Source organism: Oncorhynchus clarkii, chromosome 21 (assembly GCF_045791955.1).
Source record: "Oncorhynchus clarkii lewisi isolate Uvic-CL-2024 chromosome 21, UVic_Ocla_1.0, whole genome shotgun sequence".
Taxonomy (NCBI): Eukaryota; Metazoa; Chordata; class Actinopteri; order Salmoniformes; family Salmonidae; genus Oncorhynchus; species Oncorhynchus clarkii.
In genome coordinates, this window is record NC_092167.1 from 29,672,529 (window position 1) to 29,695,867 (window position 23,339).

The window sequence follows — 23,339 nt, forward strand, 5'->3', positions numbered from 1 at the left end:
TCACCAATTGTCTACTACCTTAGAGACGTATAACGTGATTGGCAGTCGTGACCAGCAGAGATAGTACCATGGTACACCCGTTTTGATTGGTGTACAGTTTAGTACTCGGTGGCGTTTGCCTGTCTATCTAACGAATATGAAAGTAAGTATTTTGAAAACATTTCCGAGATTTGACATTGCCAACAAACGGAAATGTTTTCAGAATAAATAGCTCCTCCCTCGACAGATCGATCATCTCGAAAACGAAAGCAAATAGCTTGCTACGGCCCACCACTTTACATGATTGGATTGTGATTGAAGGAGTGGGACGGGTTTCGAGTTATTTATATATTATTTTCTCCCCCCCCTCCTTTCCCACAATGGAATATTTTATTTTCAGGAGGAAGGAGAAGAAAAAGTGGGCGGTAATATAACTTTTCAGGATATAGTCCGCCCTAAAACCCCACCGAAGAAGATCACCAATGCGAGTTGTTGTTCTTATTTTTTACGCCATATGCATTGACACGAGCGCACATTTCGTATTAAATTCCTTGTATTAGAGTACAATAAATCAACGTATTGGAATTTTTAAATTCGGATTCACATCTTCGATTTCACTTGGATCGTTTTCACTTTTGAACTTGTTTCTTTGTTTCTTTTTATCCAACCAACTGTCGCACTCCCCCTATCCCTCGACTGGTTTTGGCTCTGCATCTTGATAACGTTACATTTTGAGAGGCACTTTTATAACTTTTATATCACAACTTTTTACGCAACGCCAAATAGTTGCGGCGGAATTAAACTGTCGACGCACCGGGATATTCATCGCCATCAGTGAATACCTCGCACATCAAACCTCAAAGGGTTAGTTTGAAATCTGGTTGGGTCTGACCTACTTTTTACAGATATTGAGTCTGTCAAGGCTTGCCTAGTCGCCATGGAGAGGCGGGACAGTCGCCAAGCAACATCCGATTACCCTCACCCATTTATACACAAACTGAAACTGACCAGGGCACAGAGAATACGGGTGAGTTGTCTTATTATACTTGAGGAAATGTGGTAAGAGTTTGAGTTGAAAAGAGGACACATTTGAATGGTTTGTGTGTCTGCATGCATGTACCTATTGTTGATTATCAACCGTGCACGCATCTATATTCTGGATTCATTGTAGCATGTAGCAGCTTGTCTAGGAACTGTGATACAATATGATAAATTGTAGCCTGTGCCAGAATGTGTGCATTTGTGTGTGCAATGAATATTATACATTGCAGGCTACCTACCCTATTTAACTTACTATTCTCCATATTAACATGTCCCTCCAATCCACAGGGCATTGTGTTGGGCACCATCCTCTTCCCCATACGAATCTTCCTGGTCGCCCTCTGCTTCCTGATGATGTGGCCTATTGCCCGGCTGCGTTTGGCCGGCTTGTCAGAGGAGGAACGCTCCCGGCCAGTAGTGGCAGGGTGGCGTTGGTGGCTGCTACATTCCATCATCCGGTTCCTGAGCCGGGCAGCGTTTTTCTTCCTGGGGTTCTGGGTCCGGGTTAAAGGACGTAGGGCAGGACGTAAGGAGGCTCCTGTGCTGGCAGTGGCGCCTCACAGTAGCTTCCTGGACATGTTGGTGCTGCCGGAAACCCAGTTGGCTACAGTGGTGTCCCGATCGGAAAACCAAAAAATCCCTGTTATAGGGGGTGAGTGTGGGGGTAACTGGGAGTGGGACACATGCGCGTACACACACACAGTTGGCTAAGGTGGTGTCCAGATTGGAGAACCAGAGCCTGCCTGTAATAGGGGGTGAGTGTTATGCGGGATACTTGGAGTGACTCTGGATCAAAGTTGCCCTTAAAAGACACAGATCTAGTATCTGATTACTGTCCTCAAATGGTAACCTTAATCACTGGGGATAAAATACCGCACTGGGGGCAACTTCATTCTACTATGTTGGGGTGAGATGGAGAATGAGAGGGGGGGTGGAGGTTGGGAAAGGAAGGAGAGATGGAGGAGGGATTGGAGAACAGGGAGTATTGAGAAATGTTGACAAACTCCTAAAACAAACTATTGCCTCATGACTTTTCTTGTTTTTGTACTCCTATCTTTTCCCGACCTTTCCGCTTTCTTTCTCTCTTACCTTTTTCCCTTCGTATTCCCTTTCCTATCTCTTCAGTAGCATAGGCCTTCAGTGGCTTTTGTGTCCTAACTAATATAATGATCACGTTATTATGGTTATGTCACATTATAACAGCCTTGTGTATGGTTCCTTTTTTTTCTCCCTTTAGCCCTCCTGGAGTTTAACCAGTCAGTGATGGTAAATAGGAAGAATCCAGAGTCCAGGAAACAAGCTATTGCGCAGATCATAGAGAGGCTCACCTCCAACGGCTACTGGCCACAGGTAAGCAGTGTTCAAAGGTCCTATTTGGCCAATGGAGGTAACAGGTGTAACGGAGTAGCCTTGTCCGAGACATGTAAACCCAATTGTTCAAGGATTTCCAGTGGTTGAGACATTGGGTTATCACATAGACGACGTGGGCTCACATCCAACCAGTTACACACATGTAACCTCACTGCGTCAGTCTTGTGCCATGTAGCGCGACGACTCTGAGTTAACTGGCACGTTAGAAGGATGTAACTATAGAACAATTAACGTTACTGATGAATGGACGACTGTTATAGAACTGGTTTAACGCCTTCTTTCTCTCGGTATATATCAATCACTGTCTCAATCTCTATCCCTCCCTCCATCTTTTTCTCTCTCTCTCTCACTCTTTCTCCTCCTAATGAACCTTACTGATGGACTGGCTATACGAACTCCCTTGCTCTCTCACTCCCCATCTCTGTCGTTGTCTCTATTCATCAATCACGGTCTTTCTCTCCCTCTCTCAGATGCTGATGTTCCCAGAAGGCACCACTACGAACGGCACCATTCTCATCAAGTTTAAACGTGGTGAGAACCAGACCTTGGCTCAAATACTATTTGAAATCTTTCAAATGCTTTTAGCCTTTGCTTTAGCCTGCCTAGGGTGCCAGATTAGCGTTGTTTGCACTTTTGCTTCTATTCCAATAGTTCATATAATTTCTAATAGCATATGAACCTGGTATTGGTGAGCACACAAAAAATATCTTGGCTTAAATCAACAAACTGTCACTTATGCCAAACCTAAAGAAATGGATGGCATGTTGTGTTACGTAGGGAGGGGAGAAGGAAAGGTGTGAGCTGACTGGTTTACTGTTCTCTCTCTCCCTTCAAGGTGCCTTCCTGGCTGGAGTCCCAGTCCAACCAGTCCTGCTGCACTACCCCAACAAACTGGTGAGTAGAGAGGGGAAATAGAAAGTGAGTGGTGGAATGAACCGCTGCCTCTGGGAGCATATATGGTCTGGGATGACCGCACTACCACTAGACCAGCTCCAGACAGAGTAGTTGACTTGCCGATGGATTGGAATTGGGCCTGAGAACACCCTTCCTATTAAGGACTACAGTGTTCTGGTCGTGGGAAAATAGCATGTTGTTTGCTTTCTAATCATAGATGCGGTGCCCTCCACTAATGTTGGCACCCTTGGTAAATATGAGCAAAACTGGCTGCGGGGAAGAAGAAAAACATCTTTATATTCACAAAAATCAAACCTCTAATTCAAGTAAAAATAATTGAAAGAAAAAATCTATTCTTATCATAAAACAAATATATGTTGGTTCTCAAATATATGTGTGCCACAATTATTGGCACCCCTAGGTCAGGGGACTGGGATGGCCATGGCAAAGCCTTGTTTCTGTGGTCATTGAAGCATTTTTGTGTTGATTTTGAGGTGTGCTTTGGATCACTGCCCTGCTGGAAGATCCAACCCTGGCCCAGTTTAAGCTTCCTAACAGAGGCAGTCATGTTTTGATTTAATATCTGCTGGTACTTGATGGAGTCCATGATACCATGTACCATGTATCCTAACAAGTTGTCCAGGGCTTTTGGAAGGAAAACAGCCCCACAACATCAAAGATCCACCACCATACTTCACAGTGGGGATGAGGTACTTTTTTGCGTGGCCATCTTTCTGTCTACGCCAAACCCACCTCTGGTGTTTGTTTTCAAAATGCTCTATTTTGACATCTGACCATAGAACCCAGTCCCAATGAAAGTTCCAGTAACGTTTGGCAAAATGTAGGTGCTTGAGTTTGTTGTTTGACAGTAAAGGCTTTTTCTTTATGGCAACTCTCCCAAACAACTTGTGAATGTAGTTTTGGAGATTTTCTGACCCAAGACCCAACTAACGTCTGCAATTCTCCAGCTGTGATCCTTGGAGATTTTTTGGCCACTCGAACCATCCTCCTCACACACGTTAACAATCGGCCTGAAAGAGGACATTGCCCTGATGGTAGAAATGGGCATTTTCAACCGTTGAGCTTTTTTCTTATAGCCATTTCCTGGTTTGTGCAGCTCAACAACCCTTTGTCACACATCATTACTGTATTCTCGGGTCTTTCCCATAGTCATGGATGACTATGGGAACCTGGCCTGTGTTTCACCTCATATTTATACCCCAGTGAAACAGGAAAGTCATGGCTTTCCACTTAAGTTCACCTGAGTGATTAGGAACACTTAAATGTAAAATATGAATGGGTATATACTTCAGTTAGATTTTACTCATAAGAATTTTTAGGGGTGCCCATAGTTGTGTCACACGTTTCAGAGAAAAATATTTGTCATTTATTTCACTTTTTTTTATTTTTTTTATAATTTTACTTCAATTAAAGGTTTGATTTTTGTGAATATTTGTAATGAAAGACCAAGAGGATAAATAGCAAAGATGTTTTGCTCATATTTACCGAGGGTGCCAATATAAGTGGAGGGCACTCTTGTTAATCTTTGCATGTTGGAACTCCAATGGTGCAACAGCATGTCTGTACAGGGTGTGTTTTGAACTGATTGACCTGTAGGCTATGCAATGTTCTGAACATAATCAGGTGACGTACTGTCTGCACGTGTGAGTTTAAAAGAAAACTGGCTTATTTTTCTAGGATACTGTGCGCTGGACCCACAAGGGCACAACCTGGTAAGGCATCATCTAAATTAATTTTTCTTTGGAATATGATAATCATTCAACTTCATTATCTATAATATTGGAAATAAGCTTTTTCTAAATGTTATTTCACTGATGGGTGTTGTTCCCTCCAGGATTGAGACACTGTGGCACACCTGCTCTCAGCTCTACACTAACGTTACTGTTGAGGTATGATCGTGTTCTGTTTTCAGATTGGCTGTCGGTGTAAATGTCCTCTTCTCTTATTAGCGATATTACCTGTCAGTATTAATATCCTGTTCTGATTGCCTGTATTACCTGTCACTATAAACTATAAATGTAATGTTCTCTTATTGGCTACAGTACCTGTATTAATGTCCTGTACTCTGATTTGGTTACAGTATCTGCCAGTATACACCCCCTCTCAGGAAGAGAAGGATGACCCTAACCTGTATGCAGACAATGTCCAGAAACTCATGGCCAAGTAAGTTTACACAGAATTTCTGCCTGTAATGTATGTCTATCTCATCTTTGGGCTCAGTCTTCTTGAGGTGTGTGTTTTGTTGTTGCGGTATGCGTGTTATTCTAACAGTACTGAGTTTACCTCTTTGAGCTTGTCAGGGCTCTGTGTATCCCAGCTAATGACTGTGTAAGAATACCTGTATATGCATTTTTAAATTGTAGGCTTTTTGAGAAGAAAATAATGAGTATGGTTTAAATGCCAGGATGTTATGCTCATTTACGCTTTTCATCTAGTAGAATTGTGCATTAGATGATGCATTCTCAGTAGGATCAGCCTAGTATGCTGATATTTGTTGCTTACTGCGTGCGTTTTGACCAAATATGTAGTACGATTAGTAAACAATATGCAGTTTTAAGTAGTAGGCACTGCTTATGTGAAAGAGGTGTATGTGTGGTCTAACAGTATCATGTCCTATGTGTTTCAGGACTCTGGGTATCCCAGCTACAGACCATGTGATGGAGGGGCGTGTTCCTACCAGAATGCTAGGGGGGCTCTCCCTCCCCCTAGAACCCCCAGCCAGAGAAACCCTCTCACTGCTGCACAAAGACGGGTAAGAGACGTGTGTGTCACAGGAGGATGGTGATGGGATGACGGCTCATAATAATATCTGGAATGGAGTAAATTAATTGGTATCAATCTATGTTTGATTTGTTTTTATACCGTTAAGTACACTCGGTTCCAGCCATTACTATGAGCCAGCCCTCCCCAATTTAAAGTGCCACCAGTCACCTGTGGTTTATGTGTCTGTGTGGAGTCATCAATTGCATGTGCGTATGCAGAGTCATATAACAATAACCATTTTGTATTAGAGAAGAACATGTGTAGAACTTGTTTGTTACTGTGTATAGAATGTATGAAAACGTATGTATATGGGAACTTCCTATTTTGTTAGTTACACCTGGTGGTCACCTGTGTGGCTTACCTGTAGGAGTAGAACAAAGGGATTATGGGGAGATGCTGTTAGTGTTGAGTTGGAACAGGTGTGACGGGCCTTGGAAGATGCTACAGAAAAACAGTTTACAAATGCCCTATAACATTTTTATATTTACAAAAATATGTATTTCACTGTGACAACCCGTACATTGGGAGTAATACATATCTATCGACTCTCAAGTCATTAATGCAAATTCACGTTGGAAACGTGCCTGCAAAGCTTCTATAGAAATGGCTACTTTAGAATCTAGGAACTGAATCCATGACAATATATACATACAAGTATCTGCTAACGTAAAGGGCGTTAGGCCACCGTGAGTCAGAACAGCTTCAATTAAACTTCACATAGATTCTACAAGTGTCTGCGACACCATTCTTCCATGAGAAATTTCATAATTTGGTGTTTTGTTAATGATGGTGGAAAACCCTGTCTCAGGCACCACTCCAGAATCTCTCATGTGTTTAATTGGGTTGACATCTGGCGACTGAGACTGCATCGTTTTCATGCTCATCAAACCTATCAGTGACTTCTTGTGCTCTGTGGATGGGGCATAGCCATGGTAGCCAAAATAATGGCCTGCCCAGCATTTTTATACATGTCCCTAAGCATGATGGGATGTTAATTGCTTAATTAACTCAGGAACCACACCTGTGTAGAAGCACTTGCTTTCAAAATACAGTGTACCCCAATTTTGCGAGTTGCCTGTATACAGGGCATTTGGAAAGTATTTTCCACATTTTTGTTACTTTACAACTTTATTCTAAAATGTATTAAATATTTTTTTCCCTCTTCAATCAAAACACAATACCCCGTAATGACAAAGTGAATACAGGTTTATAATTGTTTTGCAAATGTATTACAAATGTTAAAAAACAGATACCTTATTTACATAACTATTCAGACCCTTTGCTATGAGACTTGAAATTGAGCTCAGGTGCATCCTGAGATGTTTCTACAACAGCCTGCTTGGAGTGCACCTGTGGTAAATTCAATTCATTGGATATGATTTGGAAAGGCACACACCTGTCTATAAAAGGTCCCACAGTTGATAGTGCATGTCAGAGCAAAAACCAAGCCATGAGGTCAATGAAATTGTCCGTAGAGCTCTGCGACAGGATTGTGTCGAGGCACAGATCTGGGGAAGGGTACCAAAACATTTGTGCAGCATTGAAGGTGCCTAAGAACAGTGGCCTCCATCATTCTTAAATGGAAGAAGTTTGGAGCCACCAAGACTCTTCCTAGAGCTGGCTGCCCGGCCAAACTGAGCAATCGGGGGAGAAGGGCCTTGGTCAGGGAGGTGACAAAGAACCTGATGGTCACTCTGACACAGCTCCAGAGTTCGTCTGTGGAGATGGGAGAACCATCCAGAAGTACAACGATCTCTGCAGGACTCCACCAATTAGGCCAGACGGAAGCCACTCCTCAGTAAAATGCACATGACAGCCTGCTTGGAGTTTGCCAAAAGGCACCTAGGACCATGAGAAACAAGATTCTCTGGTCTGATGAAACCAAAATTAAAATCTGTGGCCTGAATGCCAAGCATTTCTACGGTGAAGCATGGTGGTGGCAGCATCATGCTGTGGGAATTTTTCTCAGTGGCAGGGACTGGGAGACTAGTCAGGATCGAGGGAAAGATGAACAGAGCAAAGTTCAGAGATGGTTCACCTTCCACCAGGACAACGATTCTAAGCACACAGCCAAGACATCGTAGGAGTTGCTTCGGGACAAGTCTAAATGTCCTTGAGTGGCCCAGCCAGAGCCCGGACTTGAACCTGAATGAACATCTCTGGAGAGACCTGAAAAATAGCTGTGCAGCAACGCTCCCCATCCAACCTGACATAGCTTGAGAAGATCTACAGAGAAAGGTGTGCCAAGCTTGTAGCGTCATACCCAAGAAGACTTGAGGCTGTAATCGCTGCCAAAGGTGCTTCAACAAAGTAGTGAAGAGTCTGAATATTTATGTAAATTTAATATTTCTGATTTTTTTTTTTTAATGAAATTTGCAAACATTTCTAAAAACCTGTTTTTAACTTTGTCATTATGAGGTGCTGTGTGTACAGTTAAAGTCTGAAGTTTACATACGCTTGGGTTGGAGTCATTAACTCGTTTTTCAACCACTCCACAAATTTCTTGTTAGGACATCTACTTTGTGCATGACACAAGTAATTTTTCCAACAATTGTTTACAGACAGATTATTTCACTTATAACTCACTGTATCACAATTCCAGTGGGTCAGAAGTGTACATACACTAAGTTGACTGTGCCTTTAAACAGCTTGGAAAATTCCAGAAAATGATGTCATGGCTTTAGAAGCTTCTGATAGGCTAATAATTTGAGTCAATTGGAGGTGTACCTGTGGATGTATTTCAAGGCATACCTTCAAACTCAGTGCCTCTTTGCTTGACATAATGGGGAAATCATAAGAAATCTGCTACGACCTCAGGAAAAACTTTTGTTGACCTCCACAAGTCTAGTTCATCCTTGGGAGCAATTTCCAAACGCCTGAAGGTACCAAGTTCATCTGTACAAACAATAGTATGCAAGTCTAAACATCGTTGGACCACGCAGCCGTCATACCGCTCAGGAAGGAGACGTGTTCTGTCTCCTAGAGATGAACGTACTTTGGTGCGAAAAGTGCAAATCAATCCCAGAACAACAGCAAAGGACCTTATGAAGATGCTGGAGGAAACCGGTACGAAAGTATCTATCCACAGTAAAACGAGTCCTATATCGACATAACCTGAAAGGCCACTCAGCAAGGAAGAAGCCACTGCTCCAAAACACCATTAAAAAAAAAAAAAAAAGCCAGACTACGGTTTGCAACGGCACATGGGGGCAAAGATCGTACTTTTTGGAGAAATGTCCTCTGGTCTGATGAAACCGAAATAGAACTGTTCGGCCATAATGACCATGGCTATGTTTGGAGGAAAAGGGGGGAGGCTTGCAAGCTGAAGAACACCATCCCAACCGTGAAGCGCGGGGGTGGCAGCATCATGTTGTGGGGGTGCTTTGCTGCAGGAGGGACTGGTGCACTTCACAAAATAGATGGCATAAGGTAGGAAAATGTATATGGATATATTGAAGCAACAACTCAAGACATCAATCAAGAAGTTAAAGCTTGGTTGCAAATGGGTCTTCCAAATGGACAATGACCCCAAGCATACTTCCAAAGTCGTGGCAAAATATATTACGGAGAACAAAGTCAAGGTATTGGAGTGGCTATTACAAAGCCCTGACCTCAATCCTTTAGAAAATGTGTGCGCAGAACTGAAAAAGCGTGTGGGAGCAAGGAGGCCTACAAACCTGACTCAGTTACACCAGCTCTGTCAGGAGGAATGGGCCAAAATTCACCCAACTTATTGTGGAAGGCTTCCCGAAATGTTTGACCCAAGTTAAATAATTTAAAGGCAATGCTACCAAATAGTAATTGAGTGTATGTAAACTTCTGACCCACTGGGAATTTGATTAAAGAAATAAAGCTGAAATAAATCATTCTCTCTACTATTTTTCTGACATTTCACATTCTTAAAATAAAGTGTTGATCCCAACTGACCTAAGACAGTTTTACTAGGATTAAATGTCAGGAATTGTGAAACTGAGTTTAAATGTATTTGGCTAAGATGTATGTAAACTTCCGACTTCAACTGTAGATTTGATGAGAAAACAATTTAATCAGTTTTACAGTAAGACTGTCACGTAACAAAATGTGGAAAAAGTCCAGTTGTCTGAATACTTTTTCAGATTGCACTGTATATGTAGGCTATTTATCTATGGCTTTGTGTTTGATCCTAACTACGCAGGTGCTCTCCTTCTTGTGTGCAGTACTTCTTAAATTGTCATCTAGAAACCTCCCTTTCTCATTTCTCTCCCCTTCAATTTGTTTCTCTCCTTCCATCTCTCCCTCTCCATCCTCAGTCTCAGAGAGTCAGAGGTTGAGGCGGCACTAACTCAGATGATTGACCGTTGTCAGTCCGAACAGGGTTGGAGGGCTGTTGTGGATGAGCTGGTCCCTCTTATGGGACTGACTGACAGACAGACTGCTGCTAAGATCTGTGGTCTCTACTCAAAGGTAAAGTCCTCCTGAGGTCAAATTGTCCACCAGCGTCAAGCGTGTGTGCAGTACATTTGAGTATTTCTTGGTGTTGTGTGTACTTTGTTTCTCTGTTGTTTGTGTAACAGTGACAACGTTTGCATGCGCACAGTATTCCGGCTAGTAACTCATATTCCGCTTAAGGTCTAATTCGGGATAAGTTGTTTACATGTACCTTTTGATATCCTGTTCACGAGTGTCCATGGAATCTGTGAATATCCAGAATATTCCTAATTGACTTTCATATTAGTTAATGTAAGAGTACAGTGCATTAGGAAAGTTAGTTGTCACATGCGCCGAATACAACAAGTGTAGACTTTACCGTAGAATGCTTACTTACAACCCCTGAACCAACAGTGCAGTTCAAGAAGAAGAACATATTTACTAGGTAGACTAAAGTAAAAAGTAACACAATAACGAGGCTTTTGTACAGGGGGCACCGGTACCGAGTCAGTGTGCGGGGGTACAGGTTAGTTGAGGTAATCTGTACATGTAGGTGGGGGTGTTGTGATTATGCATAGATAATGAACAGCGAGTAGCAGCAGTGTACAAAAGTAAGGGGGGGGGGGGGGTTGTCTGTAAATTGTCCGGTGGCGGTTTTATGAATTGTTCTGCAGTCTTATGGCTTCGGGGTAGAAGCTGTTGAGGTGCCTTTTGGTCCTAGACTTGGCGCTCCGGTACCGCTTGCTGTGCGGTAGCAGAGAAAACAGGGTGACTGGAGTGTCTGACAATTTTATGTGCTTTCCTCTGACACCGCCTATTATATAGGTCCTGGATGACAGGAAGCTTGGGCCAAGTGATGTATTGGGCCGTTCGCACTACCCTCTGTCGTGCCTTACGGTCAGATGCCGAGCAGTTGCCGTACCAGGTGGTGATGCAATCGGTCAGGATGCTCTCAATGGTGCAGCTACAGAACCTTTTGAGGATCTGGGGACCCATGCCAAATATTTTCAGTCTCCTGAGGGGGAAAAGGTTTTGTCGTGCCCTCTTCACGACTGTCTTGGTATGTTTTGACTATGATAGTTCGTTGGTGATGTGGACACCAAGGAACTTGAAACTCTCGACCCGCTCCACTACAGCCCCGTCGATGTTAATGGGGGCCTGTTCGGCCCGCCTTTTCCTGTAGTCCACAATCTTCTCCTTTGTCTTGCTCACATTGAGGGAGAGGTTGTTGTCCTGGCACTGCATGTTGTCGGTGATCACTGTTGTGTCATCGGCTAACTTGATGATGGTGTTCTGGCTGTGAAGTCAGGAGTGAACAGAGAGTACAGGAAGTGGTTTTGAACGCTGAGCTGTAGTCAATGAATAGCATTCTCACATAGGTGTTCCTTTTGTCCAGGTGGGAAAGGGCAATGTGGAGTGCAATAGAGATTGCATCATCTGTGGATCTGTTGGGGCAGTATGCAAATTGGAGTGGTCTAGGTTTTCTAGGATGGTGGTGTTGATGTGAGCCACACCAGCCTTTTAAAGCACTTCATAGCTACAGATGTGAGTTCTACGGGTCGGTAGTTATTTAGGCAGGTTACCTTCATGTTCTTGGACACAGGGTCTATGGTGGTCAGTTTGAAACATGTTGGTGTTACAGACTCAGTCAGGAACAGGTTAAAAATGTCAGTGAAGTCACTTGCCAGTTGGTCAGCGCATGCTCGGAGTACACGTCCTGGTAATCCATCTGGCCCTGCGGCCTTGTGAACGTTGACCTGTTTAATGGTCTTACTCATTGACTACGGAGAGAGCGTGCCACACTATTCCGTCTAAGATCAGCATATTCCAGGCATCTTATCCTGGTTTCACATAGCCGGGATACAAGCTTTTCGGGGTTATTGTGAACAGGATTTGATGTTTTTTATGCGTCAACTCAAAAACAGAATACTTGAATATCCCAAGTAATATATATATTTATTTATTTATTTATTTATTTATTTATTATTGGTGTGCATGTAAACGTGGTCTGTGTGCATTGCAGGATGACAAGGTGGATCTCAGACAGATCTATCTAAGTGTGGCAGCTGTCTCCAGCTTTATGGACTTCAAGTCTCTCCTTCACATCGCCTTCACTGTAAGTACCTCTCCCAGTGTTTGTGTACGTGTAGAATGGATTCATAACCCCTGTGTTAATGTTTAGAGTACATGTTAAACCTGGTAGGAAGTTATGCATTTCAACCTATAAAGTGTGTGTACGTAGCCTGGGTCCCAGATCTGTTTGTGCGCTTGTCAACTCCAGCATGTTTGGCAAGAGAGCAGAAACAGACTGGCACCCAGATTAAGAACAGAGGAACAAGCCCAGGCTGTATATACAGTATTAAGAGGGCGCTTTAACCTATAAACTGTACATATACAGTATATTTTACATGTGTTTGTATGTACTGTATTTGTACAGTGCATTCGGAAAATATTCAGACCCCTTCACTTTTTCCACATTTTGTTACTTTACAGCCTTATTCTGAAATGGATTAAATACAGGGGTCTGAATACTTTTTGAATGCACTGTAAATGTATGTATGTACTGTATTTTCTAAATGGAATATTTTAAACTGTATATTAACTTTATATACTTACATAAACGGTATAGTTTATATTGGGTTAGAAATATCTGCTCTGTGTGTGTCTGCAGCTGTATGACAGAGAGGGTAGTGGCAGTCTGACAGCGGTGGATGTGTCTGACCTGATGGGGGCGCTAGTGGGGAGTCCTCAATACCACACAGAGGAGCTGTACTCAGAACTGTCCCGGAGAGGCGTGCCCACTGAACGCAAGACACCAATCTATATTAACATAATTTACATTTAAATGAATGAACAACTTGATTAATCAAATAAACATATCTTTAATTTTTGGAGGACCCATCCACCATGACCCCTCTTTCTGAGGACCAAAAAATGTTTTTGTTACATGTATATTCTACACATTATTTACATGGTAATTTTTTTTACACTGTACAGTGGGGCAAAAAAGTATTTAGTCAACCACCAATTGTGCAAGTTCTCCCACTTAAAAAGATGAGAGGCCTGTAATTTTCATCATACACTTCAACTATGACAGACAAAATGAGAGAGGAAAAAATCTAGAAAATCACATTGTAGGATTTTTAATAAATGTATTTGCAAGTTATGGTGGAAAATAAGTATTTGGTCAATAACAAAAGTTTCTCAATACTTTGTTATATACCCTTTGTTGGCAATGACAGAGGTCAAACGTTTTCTGTAAGTCTTCACAAGTTTTTCACACACTGTTGGTGGTATTTTGGCTTATTCCTCCATTCAGATCTCCTCTAGAGCAGTGATGTTTTGTGGCTGTTGCTGGGCAACACGGACTTTCAACTCCCTCCAAAGATTTTCTATGGGGTTGAGATCTGGAGACTGGCTAGGCCACACACACTTGAAATGCTTCTTACGAAGCCACTCCTTCGTTGCCCGGGCGGTGTGTTTGGGATCATTGTCATGCTGAAAGACCCAGCCACGTTTCATCTTCAATGCCCTTGCTGATGGAAGGAGGTTTTCACTCAAAATCTCACGATACATGGCCCCATTCATTCTTTTCTTTACACGGATCAGTCGTCCTGGTCCCTTTGCAGAAAAACAGCCCCAAAGCATGATGTTTCCACCCCCATGCTTCACTGTAGGTATGGTGTTCTTTGGATGCAACTCAGCATTCTTTGTCCTCCAAACACGACGAGTTTAGTTTTTACCAGAAAGTTATATTTTGGTTTCATCTGACCATATGACATTCTCCCAATCTTCTTCTGGATCATCCAAATGCTCTCTAGCAAACTTCAGACGGGCCTGGACATGTACTGGCTTAAGCAGGGGGACACGTTTGGCACTGCAGGATTTGAGTCCCTGGCGGCGTAGTGTGTTACTGATGTTAGGCTTTGTTACTTTGGTCCCAGCTCTCTGCAGGTCATTCACTAGGTCCCCCCGTGTGGTTCTGGGATTTTTGCTCACAGTTCTTGTGATCATTTTGATCGAGGGAGATTTATCAGTGGTCTTATGTCTTCCATTTCATAATAATTTCTCCCACAGTTGATTTCTTCAAACCAAGCTGCTTACCTATTGCAGATTCAGTCTTCCCAGCCTGGTGCAGGTCTACAATTTTGTTTCTGGTGTCCTTTGACAGCTCTTTGGTCTTGGCCATAGTGGAGTTTGGAGTGTGACTGTTTGAGGTTGTGGGCAGGTGTCTTTTATACTGATAACAAGTTCAAACAGGTGCCATTAATACAGGTAATGAGTGGAGGACAGAGGAGCTTCTTAAAGAAGAAGGTACAGGTCTGTGAGAGCCAGAAATCTTGCTTGTTTGTAGGTGACCAAATACTTATTTTCCACCATAATTTGCAAATTCATTAAAAATCCTACAATGTGATTTTCTAGATTTTTTCCCCTCATTTTGTCTGTCATAGTTGAAGTGGACCTATGATGAAAATTACAGGCCTCTCATCTTTTTAAGTGGGAGAACTTGCACAATTGGTGGCTGACTAAATACTTTTTTGCCCCATTGTGTGTGTGTGTGTGTGTGTGTGTGTGTGTGTGTGTGTGTGTGTGTGTGTGTGTGTGTGTGTGTGTGTGTGTGTGTGTGTATACATATGTATGTATGCTATTTGATTACATCTGGACAGATGGTACTTAAACACATCCGGTATACATTATATGAAGTGTTTTCAGTCATAACCATTATAGATCATGGGTTTTTAAATTCAACCCTCGGCTACTTTCACCCCATTCCAACTTACCTTGATTATTAGTGGTTTATTATTACACTTTTTGTGGCTGTTGAGCAGAAACCAAGTCTGTGATCATGTGACATAAGCTGTTTCAAAGAAGAGCGATTGTCCGACTGCCCCTAACTACTGGCTCTTTCTCAAGTAATCTTTCCTCGATTTCCCCTGCATCCTCTCCCCTTGCCTCCTTCTCAAAACCCATTAGAGAAGGTCTGACGGGAGGGACCGTGGACCTTCTCCAATACAGTTGAGGCACCAAGGAGATAGGTAGCGAGGACTGAAGGAAAGACAAGTTGAGAGATCCACATCTTTGTCAACAACCCTAATGCTACATTGTTGTATCTCTACAGAGGAGCTGTTCAGAGTGCTGACCACCCATCCCACTTATCAGAAGCTGATCAGCGAGTACCTCACATCTGAGGGGGCTGAGTCTACAACGCCATCTACTCCTCTGTTCAATGGGAAGGTTGGGAACAATAATGAAGGATTGCCTAACGACAACAGATCGGCGTTGCTTCATAAAACCGCTGATAACAGCTCGGCTCTACCCCACAAGAAGGATGACTAAGTGAAGGAACTCTGAAGCATAGTAATTGAATTCCTGACTGGGCAGTCTAATTGCTTTGATCTGAAGGGCTATGTCCCTTCTAGAAATTATATTTATGTACTCTGAAGGCTAGTCTGTTGCTGGCTATATCTCCAATGACACCCAATGATGACTTTGATGGCGAATCCCCTTCTAGGAATTATATTTCTATGGGGCTTACACTGTTTTGAGAAATGGAGAAAACCTGCACAAAGCAGCTCTACAGTATCTACAGTAAGCCCCATAGATGTTAAATGGAATATATGTCATGACTAGTTTGTGTGAGTCTCAGATTAGTTCTATATTGTTTACAATGTACATAGCTAGCTATGATTATTTCACGCAGTTCCGAGTTTGTTCGTCAAGATGCTGTGAAAATAGTATCACAATAGTTATTTATAAATGTGATGTTTTAATAAAATTAAGAGTTATTGTATTTTGTACTGCTTGAAAGAGACGTGGTATGTGAATAATTTGTATTGTTTAAAGAACAAAATATATAAACCAAATGTAAATGACAATTCTCAAGTTTTTTTATTGTATTATACATACACCTGTAGAAATCCACTTTTTCGAGCTGAAAGACAATGGCCACAGTTTACTGGGCAGTTTACATATTGTGTTGCACAACAATTTAAGTCTATAAAAGTCGTTGTTTTAGTCAAGTATGATATATTTCGGCTAGAAGTGACAAACCCGAACTACCCACTTTGTGAAAATGTGTGTGAATGCGGTGTCGTCCTATGATATGACGTAATAATTATTTTAAACCTACATTTAGTTTCAGGGCTGGATTTTATTTTGAATGTCACCACCCACTAGCATGGCATTGTTTATTCATCAGAAACAGCTGCAGTCTTCGTGACCAGAGACTCAAGTGGCCGCTCTAACAATGGAAGGCTGCCAGGATGTGGCAAGATCAGGTGGGACCATTCCAGCCAATGAGAGGGCAGATACGCATGTGAACAACAGGCACAACGGTTACCACAGCCACAAAGTTGGTTCTCTAAACCGTTACTCTTCTTTCTCTGACTTGTCATAGAAGTAGCCTTTTCTGTCCTCTGCTTCATCCCCTTTCTCTTTTTTTGGGGCAATTATTGCTGTTTTCGTCAATTCCTTTCCCCTATTCTCTGCAGCTTTGCTTTTCCTCTTCTCTCATCATGGGACTTGGCTTTTCTGTCTTTGCCTCGACTCGTTGTTTCACCGTCTTTTCTTTGTCCTTGTTGAGGCTCTTTCAGTATCTCCTTCAGTTTATCAGTGTTAATATTAGGAACCGTAGTCGCCTTGGACTCGCACTTTCTCTTCCTCACTGTGTCTGTTTCTCTTCAGTTTGTTTTCTTCTTTTCGTTGCTTGTCTCTTCTCCTTTTGACTGTTTCTTTTCTGTTCCGTCGTGTATTTGGTTGCTATCACTTTCTCCACCTCTTCTCCTATAACTAGCTACTTCCCTTTTTTTCCCCTTTTTCCTTTACTCCCTATTTTGAATGTTATATCCCTGCTGTCACCTGTCACCTCAAACTTCAAGAATCTAGGGTTGAACACACACACGGCACATTGCAAATGACGCCCTGTTCCCGGCCACATAGTATGCTTGTGACTTTTCTTTTTTTTACCCCTTTTCCTCCCCCCAATTTCGTGGTATCCAATTGTTGTAGTAGCTACTATCTTGTCTCATCGCTACAACTCCCATATGGGCTCGGGAGAGACGAAGGTCGAAAGTCATGCGTCCTCCAATACACAACCCAACCCAGCCGCACTGCTTCTTAACACAGCGCGCATCCAACCCGGAAGCCAGCCGCACCAATGTGTCGGAGGAAACACCGTGCACCTGGCAACCTTGGTTAGCGCGCACTGCGCCCGGCCTGCCACAGGAGTCGCTGGTGCGCGATGAGACAAGGACATCCCTACCGACCAAGCCCTCCCTAACCCGGACGACGCTAGACCAATTGTACGTCGCCCCACGGACCTCCCAGTCGCGGCCGGTTACGACAGAGCCTGGGCGTGAACCCAGGGACTCTGATGGCACAGCTCCTTAATCACTGCGCCACCCGGGAGGCCTGATTTGCCAGTTCTTGCTATGAGATGTTACCCCACTCTTCCACCAAGGCAAGTTCCCAGACATTTCTGGGGGGAATGACCCTAGCCCTCACCCTCCGATCCAACAGGTCCCGGACGTGTTCAATGGAATTGAGATCTGGGCTCTTCGCTGGCCATGCCAGAACACTGACATTCCTTTCTTACAGGAAATCACCCACAGAACGAGCAGTATGGCTGGTGTCATTGTCATGCTGGAGGGTCATGTCAGGATGAGCCTACAGGAAGGGTACCACATGAGGGAGGAGGATGTCTTCCCTGTAACGCACAGCATTGAGATTGGCTGTAATGACAACAAGCTCAGTCCGATGATGCTGAGACACACCGCCCCAGACCATGATGGACCCTCCACCTCCAAATCGATCCTGCTCCAGAGTACAGGCCTCTGTGTAATGCTCATGCCTTCAACAGTAAACGTGAATCCGACCATCACCCCTGGTGAGACAAAATCGTGACTCATCAGTGAAGAACACTTTTTGCCAGTCCTGTCTGTTCCAGCAAAGGTGGGTTTGTGCCCATAGGCAACGTTGTTGCCGGTGATGTCTGGTGAGGACCTGCCTTACAACAGGCCTACAAGCCCTCAGTCCAGCCACTCACAGCCTATTGTGGACAGTCTGAGCACTGATGGAGGGATTGTGCATTCCTGGTGTAACTCGGGCAGTTGTTGTTGCCATCCTGTACCTGTCCCGCAGTTGTGATGTTCGAATGTACCGATCCTGTGCAGGTGTTGTTACATGTGGTCTGGTCACTGCGAGGACGATCAGCTGTCCTTCCTCTCTCTGTAGCGCTGTCTTAGTTATTGCACAGTACAGATATTGCAATTTATTGCCCTGGCCACATCTGTAGTCCTCATGCCTCCTTGCAGCAGGGACCCTGGGCATCTTTCTTTTGGTGTTTTTCAGAGTCAGTAGAAAGGCCTCTTTAGTGTTCTAAGTTTTCATAACTGTGACCTTAATTGCCTATAGTCTGTATGCTGTTAGTGTCTTAACGACCGTTCCACAGGTGCATGTTCATTAATTGTTTATGGTTCATTGAACAAGCATGGGAAACCGTGTTTAAACCCTTTACAATGAAGATCTGTGAAGTTATTTGGATTTTTACGAATTATCTTTGAAAGACAGGGTCCTGAAAAAGGTTTCTTTTTTTGCTGAGTTTATTTGACTGAGTTTATGAATTAAGTGATTAAAATGTGTAATTCTGTTACCAAATCAAATTACTGCAATTGAAATGGCTACAATGGGAAATCATAGTAGTCACAAACCACAGTTGGGTCAGACACCTGCTACTGTCTGTCCTCGCTTCTACTAGCATACTGTTATGTTCAGCTCATAACTGTTTTCTTTCTCTTTCTGTTGTCAGAAAAGGGGAGTGATGAGCTCTACAGCAGAGTCTCACAACTCAATCGCTGGTTGAAAACTGTTTTCTGCCCCTCCCAAAAGATAGAATTTGTAGATAATTGGCCCTCTTTCTGGGACTCACCCACAAACAGGACCAAGCCTGACCTGCTGAGGAGTGACGGACTCCATCCTAGCTGGAGGGGTGCTCTCATTTTATCTACCAACATAGACAGGGCTCTAACTCCTCTAGCTCCACAATGAAATAGGGTGCAGGCCAGGCAGCAGGCTGTTAGCCAGCCTGCCAGCATAGTGGAGTCTGCCACTAGCACAGTCAGTGTAGTCAGCTCAGCTATCACCATTGAGACCGTGTCTGTGCCTCGACCTAGGTTGGGCAAAACTAAACATGGCGGTGTTCGCCTTAGCAATCTCACTAGGATAAAGACCACCTCCATTCCTGTCATTATTGAAAGAGATCATGATACCTCACATCTCAAAATAGGGCTACTTAATGTTAGATCCCTTACTTCAAAGGCAATTATAGTCAATGAACTAATCACTGATCATAATCTTGATGTGATTGGCCTGACTGAAACATGGCTTAAGCCTGATGAATTTACTGTGTTAAATGAGGCCTCACCTCCTGGCTACACTAGTGACCATATCCCCCGTGCATCCCGCAAAGGCGGAGGTGTTGCTAACATTTACGATAGCAAATTTCAATTTACAAAAAAAAAAATGACGTTTTCGTCTTTTGAGCTTCTAGTCATGAAATCTATGCAGCCTACTCAATCACTTTTTATAGCTACTGTTTACAGGCCTCCTGGGCCATATACAGCGTTCCTCACTGAGTTCCCTGAATTCCTATCGGACCTTGTAGTCATAGCGGATAATATTCTAATCTTTGGTGATTTTAATATTCACATGGAAAAGTCCACAGACCCACTCCAAAAGGCTTTCGGAGCCATCATCGACTCAGTGGGTTTTGTCCAACATGTCTCTGGACCCACTCACTGTCACAGTCATACGCTGGACCTAGTTTTGTCCCATGGAATAAATGTTGTGGATCTTAATGTTTTTCCTCATAATCCTGGACTATCGGACCACCATTTTATTACGTTTGCAATTGCAACAAATAATCTGCTCAGACCCCAACCAAGGATCATCAAAAGTCGTGCTATAAATTCACAGACAACACAAAGATTCCTTGATGTCCTTCCAGACTCCTTCTGCCTACCCAAGGACGCCAGAGGACAAAAATCAGTTAACCACCTAACTGAGGAACTCAACTTAACCTTGCGCAATACCCTAGATGCAGTTGCACCCCTAAAAACTAAAAACATTTCTCATAAGAAACTAGCTCCCTGGTACACAGAAAATACCCGAGCTCTGAAGCAAGCTTCCAGAAAATTGGAACGGAAATGGCGCCACACCAAACTGGAAGTCTTCCGACTAGCTTGGAAAGACAGTACTGTGCAGTACCGAAGAGCCCTTACTGCTGCTCGATCATCCTATTTTTCTAACTTAATTGAGGAAAATAAGAACAATCCGAAATTCCTTTTTGATACTGTCGCAAAGCTAACTAAAAAGCAGCATTCCCCAAGAGAGGATGACTTTCACTTTAGCAGTGATAAATTCATGAACTTCTTTGAGGAAAAGATTATGATTATTAGAAAGCAAATTACGGACTCTTCCTTAAATCTGCGTATTCCTTCAAAGCTCAGTTGTCCTGAGTCTGCACAACTCTGCCAGGACCTAGGATCAAGAGAGACACTCAAGTGTTTTAGTACTATATCTCTTGACACAATGATGAAAATAATCATGGCCTCTAAACCTTCAAGCTGCATACTGGACCCTATTCCAACTAAACTACTGAAAGAGCTGCTTCCTGTGCTTGGCCCTCCTATGTTGAACATAATAAACGGCTCTCTATCCACCGGATGTGTACCAAACTCACTAAAAGTGGCAGTAATAAAGCCTCTCTTGAAAAAGCCAAACCTTGACCCAGAAAATATAAAAAACTATCGGCCTATATCGAATCTTCCATTCCTCTCAAAAATTTTAGAAAAGGCTGTTGCGCAACAACTCACTGCCTTCCTGAAGACAAACAATGTATACGAAATGCTTCAGTCTGGTTTTAGACCCCATCATAGCACTGAGACGGCACTTGTGAAGGTGGTAAATGACATTTTAATGGCATCGGACCGAGGCTCTGCATCTGTCCTCGTGCTCCTAGACCTTAGTGCTGCTTTTGATACCATCGATCACCACATTCTTTTGGAGAGATTGGAAACCCAAATTGGTCTACACGGACAAGTTCTGGCCTGGTTTAGATCTTATCTGTCGGAAAGATATCAGTTTGTCTCTGTGAATGGTCTGTCCTCTGACAAATCAACTGTACATTTCGGTGTTCCTCAAGGTTCCGTTTTAGGACCACTATTGTTTTCACTATATATTTTACCTCTTGGGGATGTTATTCGAAAACATAATGTTAACTTTCACTGCTATGCGGATGACACACAGCTGTACATTTCAATTAAACATGGTGAAGCCCCAAAATTGCCCTTGCTAGAAGAATGTGTTTCAGACATAAGGAAGTGGATGGCTGCAAACTTTCTACTTTTAAACTCGGACAAAACAGAGATGCTTGTTCTAGGTCCCAAGAAACAAAGAGATCTTCTGTTGAATCTGACAATTAATCTTAATGGTTGTACAGTCGTCTCAAATAAAACTGTGAAGGACCTCGGCGTTACTCTGGACCCTGATCTCTCTTTTGAAGAACATATCAAGACCATTTCAAGGACAGCTTTTTTCCATCTACGTAACATTGCAAAAATCAGGAACTTTCTGTCCAAAAATGATGCAGAAAAATTAATCCATGCTTTTGTCACTTCCAGGTTAGACTACTGCAATGCTCTACTTTCCGGCTACCCGGATAAAGCACTAAATAAACTTCAGTTGGTGCTAAATACGGCTGCTAGAATCCTGACTAGAACCAAAAAATTTGATCATATTACTCCAGTGCTAGCCTCTCTACACTGGCTTCCTGTCAAAGCAAGGGCTGATTTCAAGGTTTTACTGCTAACCTACAAAGCATTACATGAGCTTGCTCCTATCTATCTCTCTGATTTGGTCCTGCCGTACATACCTACACGTACGCTACGGTCACAAGACGCAGGCCTCCTAATTGTCCCTAGAATTTTTAAGCAAACAGCTGGAGGCAGGGCTTTCTCCTATAGAGCTCCATTTTTATGGAACGGTCTGCCTACCCATGTCAGAGACGCAAACTCGGTCTCAACCTTTAAGTCTCTACTGAAGACTCATCTCTTCAGTGGGTCATATGATTGAGTGTAGTCTGGCCCAGGAGTGGGAGGGTGAACGGAAAGGCTCTGGAGCAACGAACCACCCTTGCTGTCTCTGCCTGGCCGGTTCCCCTCTTTCCACTGGGATTCTCTGCCTCTAACCCTATTACAGGGGCTGAGTCACTGGCTTTACTGGGGCTCTCTCATGCCGTCCCTGGAGGAGGTGCGTCACCTGAGTGGGTTGAGTCACTGATGTGGTCATCCTGTCTGGGTTGGCGCCCCCCCCCCCCCTTAAGTTGTGCCGTGGCGGAGGTCTTTGTGGGCTATACTCAGCCTTGTCTCAGGATGGTAAGTTGGTGGTTGAAGATATCCCTCTAGTGGTGTGGGGGCTGTGCTTTGGCAAAGTGGGTGGGGTTATATCCTTCCTGTTTGGCCCTGTCCGGGGGTGTCCTCGGAGTGGGCCACAGTGTCTCCTGACCCCTCCTGTCTCAGCCTCCAGTATTTATGCTGCAGTAGTTTATGTGTCGGGGGGCTAGGGTCAGTTTGTTATATCTGGAGTACTTCTCCTGTCCTATTCGAATCTAAGTGTGCGTTCTCTAATTCTCTCCTTCTCTCTTTCTCTCTCTCGGAGGACCTGAGCCCTAGGACCATGCCCCAGGACTACCTGACATGATGACTCCTTGCTGTCCCCAGTCCACCTGGCTGTGCTGCTGCTCCAGTTTCAACTGTTCTGCCTTATTATTATTCGACCATGCTGATCATTTATGAACATTTGAACAT

At 43.4% G+C, this 23,339-nt stretch overlaps 1 protein-coding gene across 1 annotated transcript; it reads left to right on the top strand.

Annotated features, from left to right (window-relative positions):
* Positions 1–224: 224 nt before the first annotated feature.
* LOC139378848 (lysophospholipid acyltransferase LPCAT4-like) lies at positions 225–16,352 on the top strand. The gene is made up of 13 exons (XM_071121398.1): positions 225–1,006; positions 1,309–1,672; positions 2,258–2,370; positions 2,862–2,922; positions 3,227–3,285; positions 4,984–5,018; positions 5,141–5,195; positions 5,387–5,469; positions 5,933–6,058; positions 10,359–10,512; positions 12,500–12,592; positions 13,148–13,283; positions 15,596–16,352. The coding sequence occupies exons 1-13, from the start codon at positions 917–919 to the stop codon at positions 15,811–15,813; spliced, it is 1,587 nt and encodes a 528-aa protein (XP_070977499.1). The 5' UTR covers positions 225–916; the 3' UTR covers positions 15,814–16,352.
* The last annotated feature ends 6,987 nt before the right edge of the window (positions 16,353–23,339 follow it).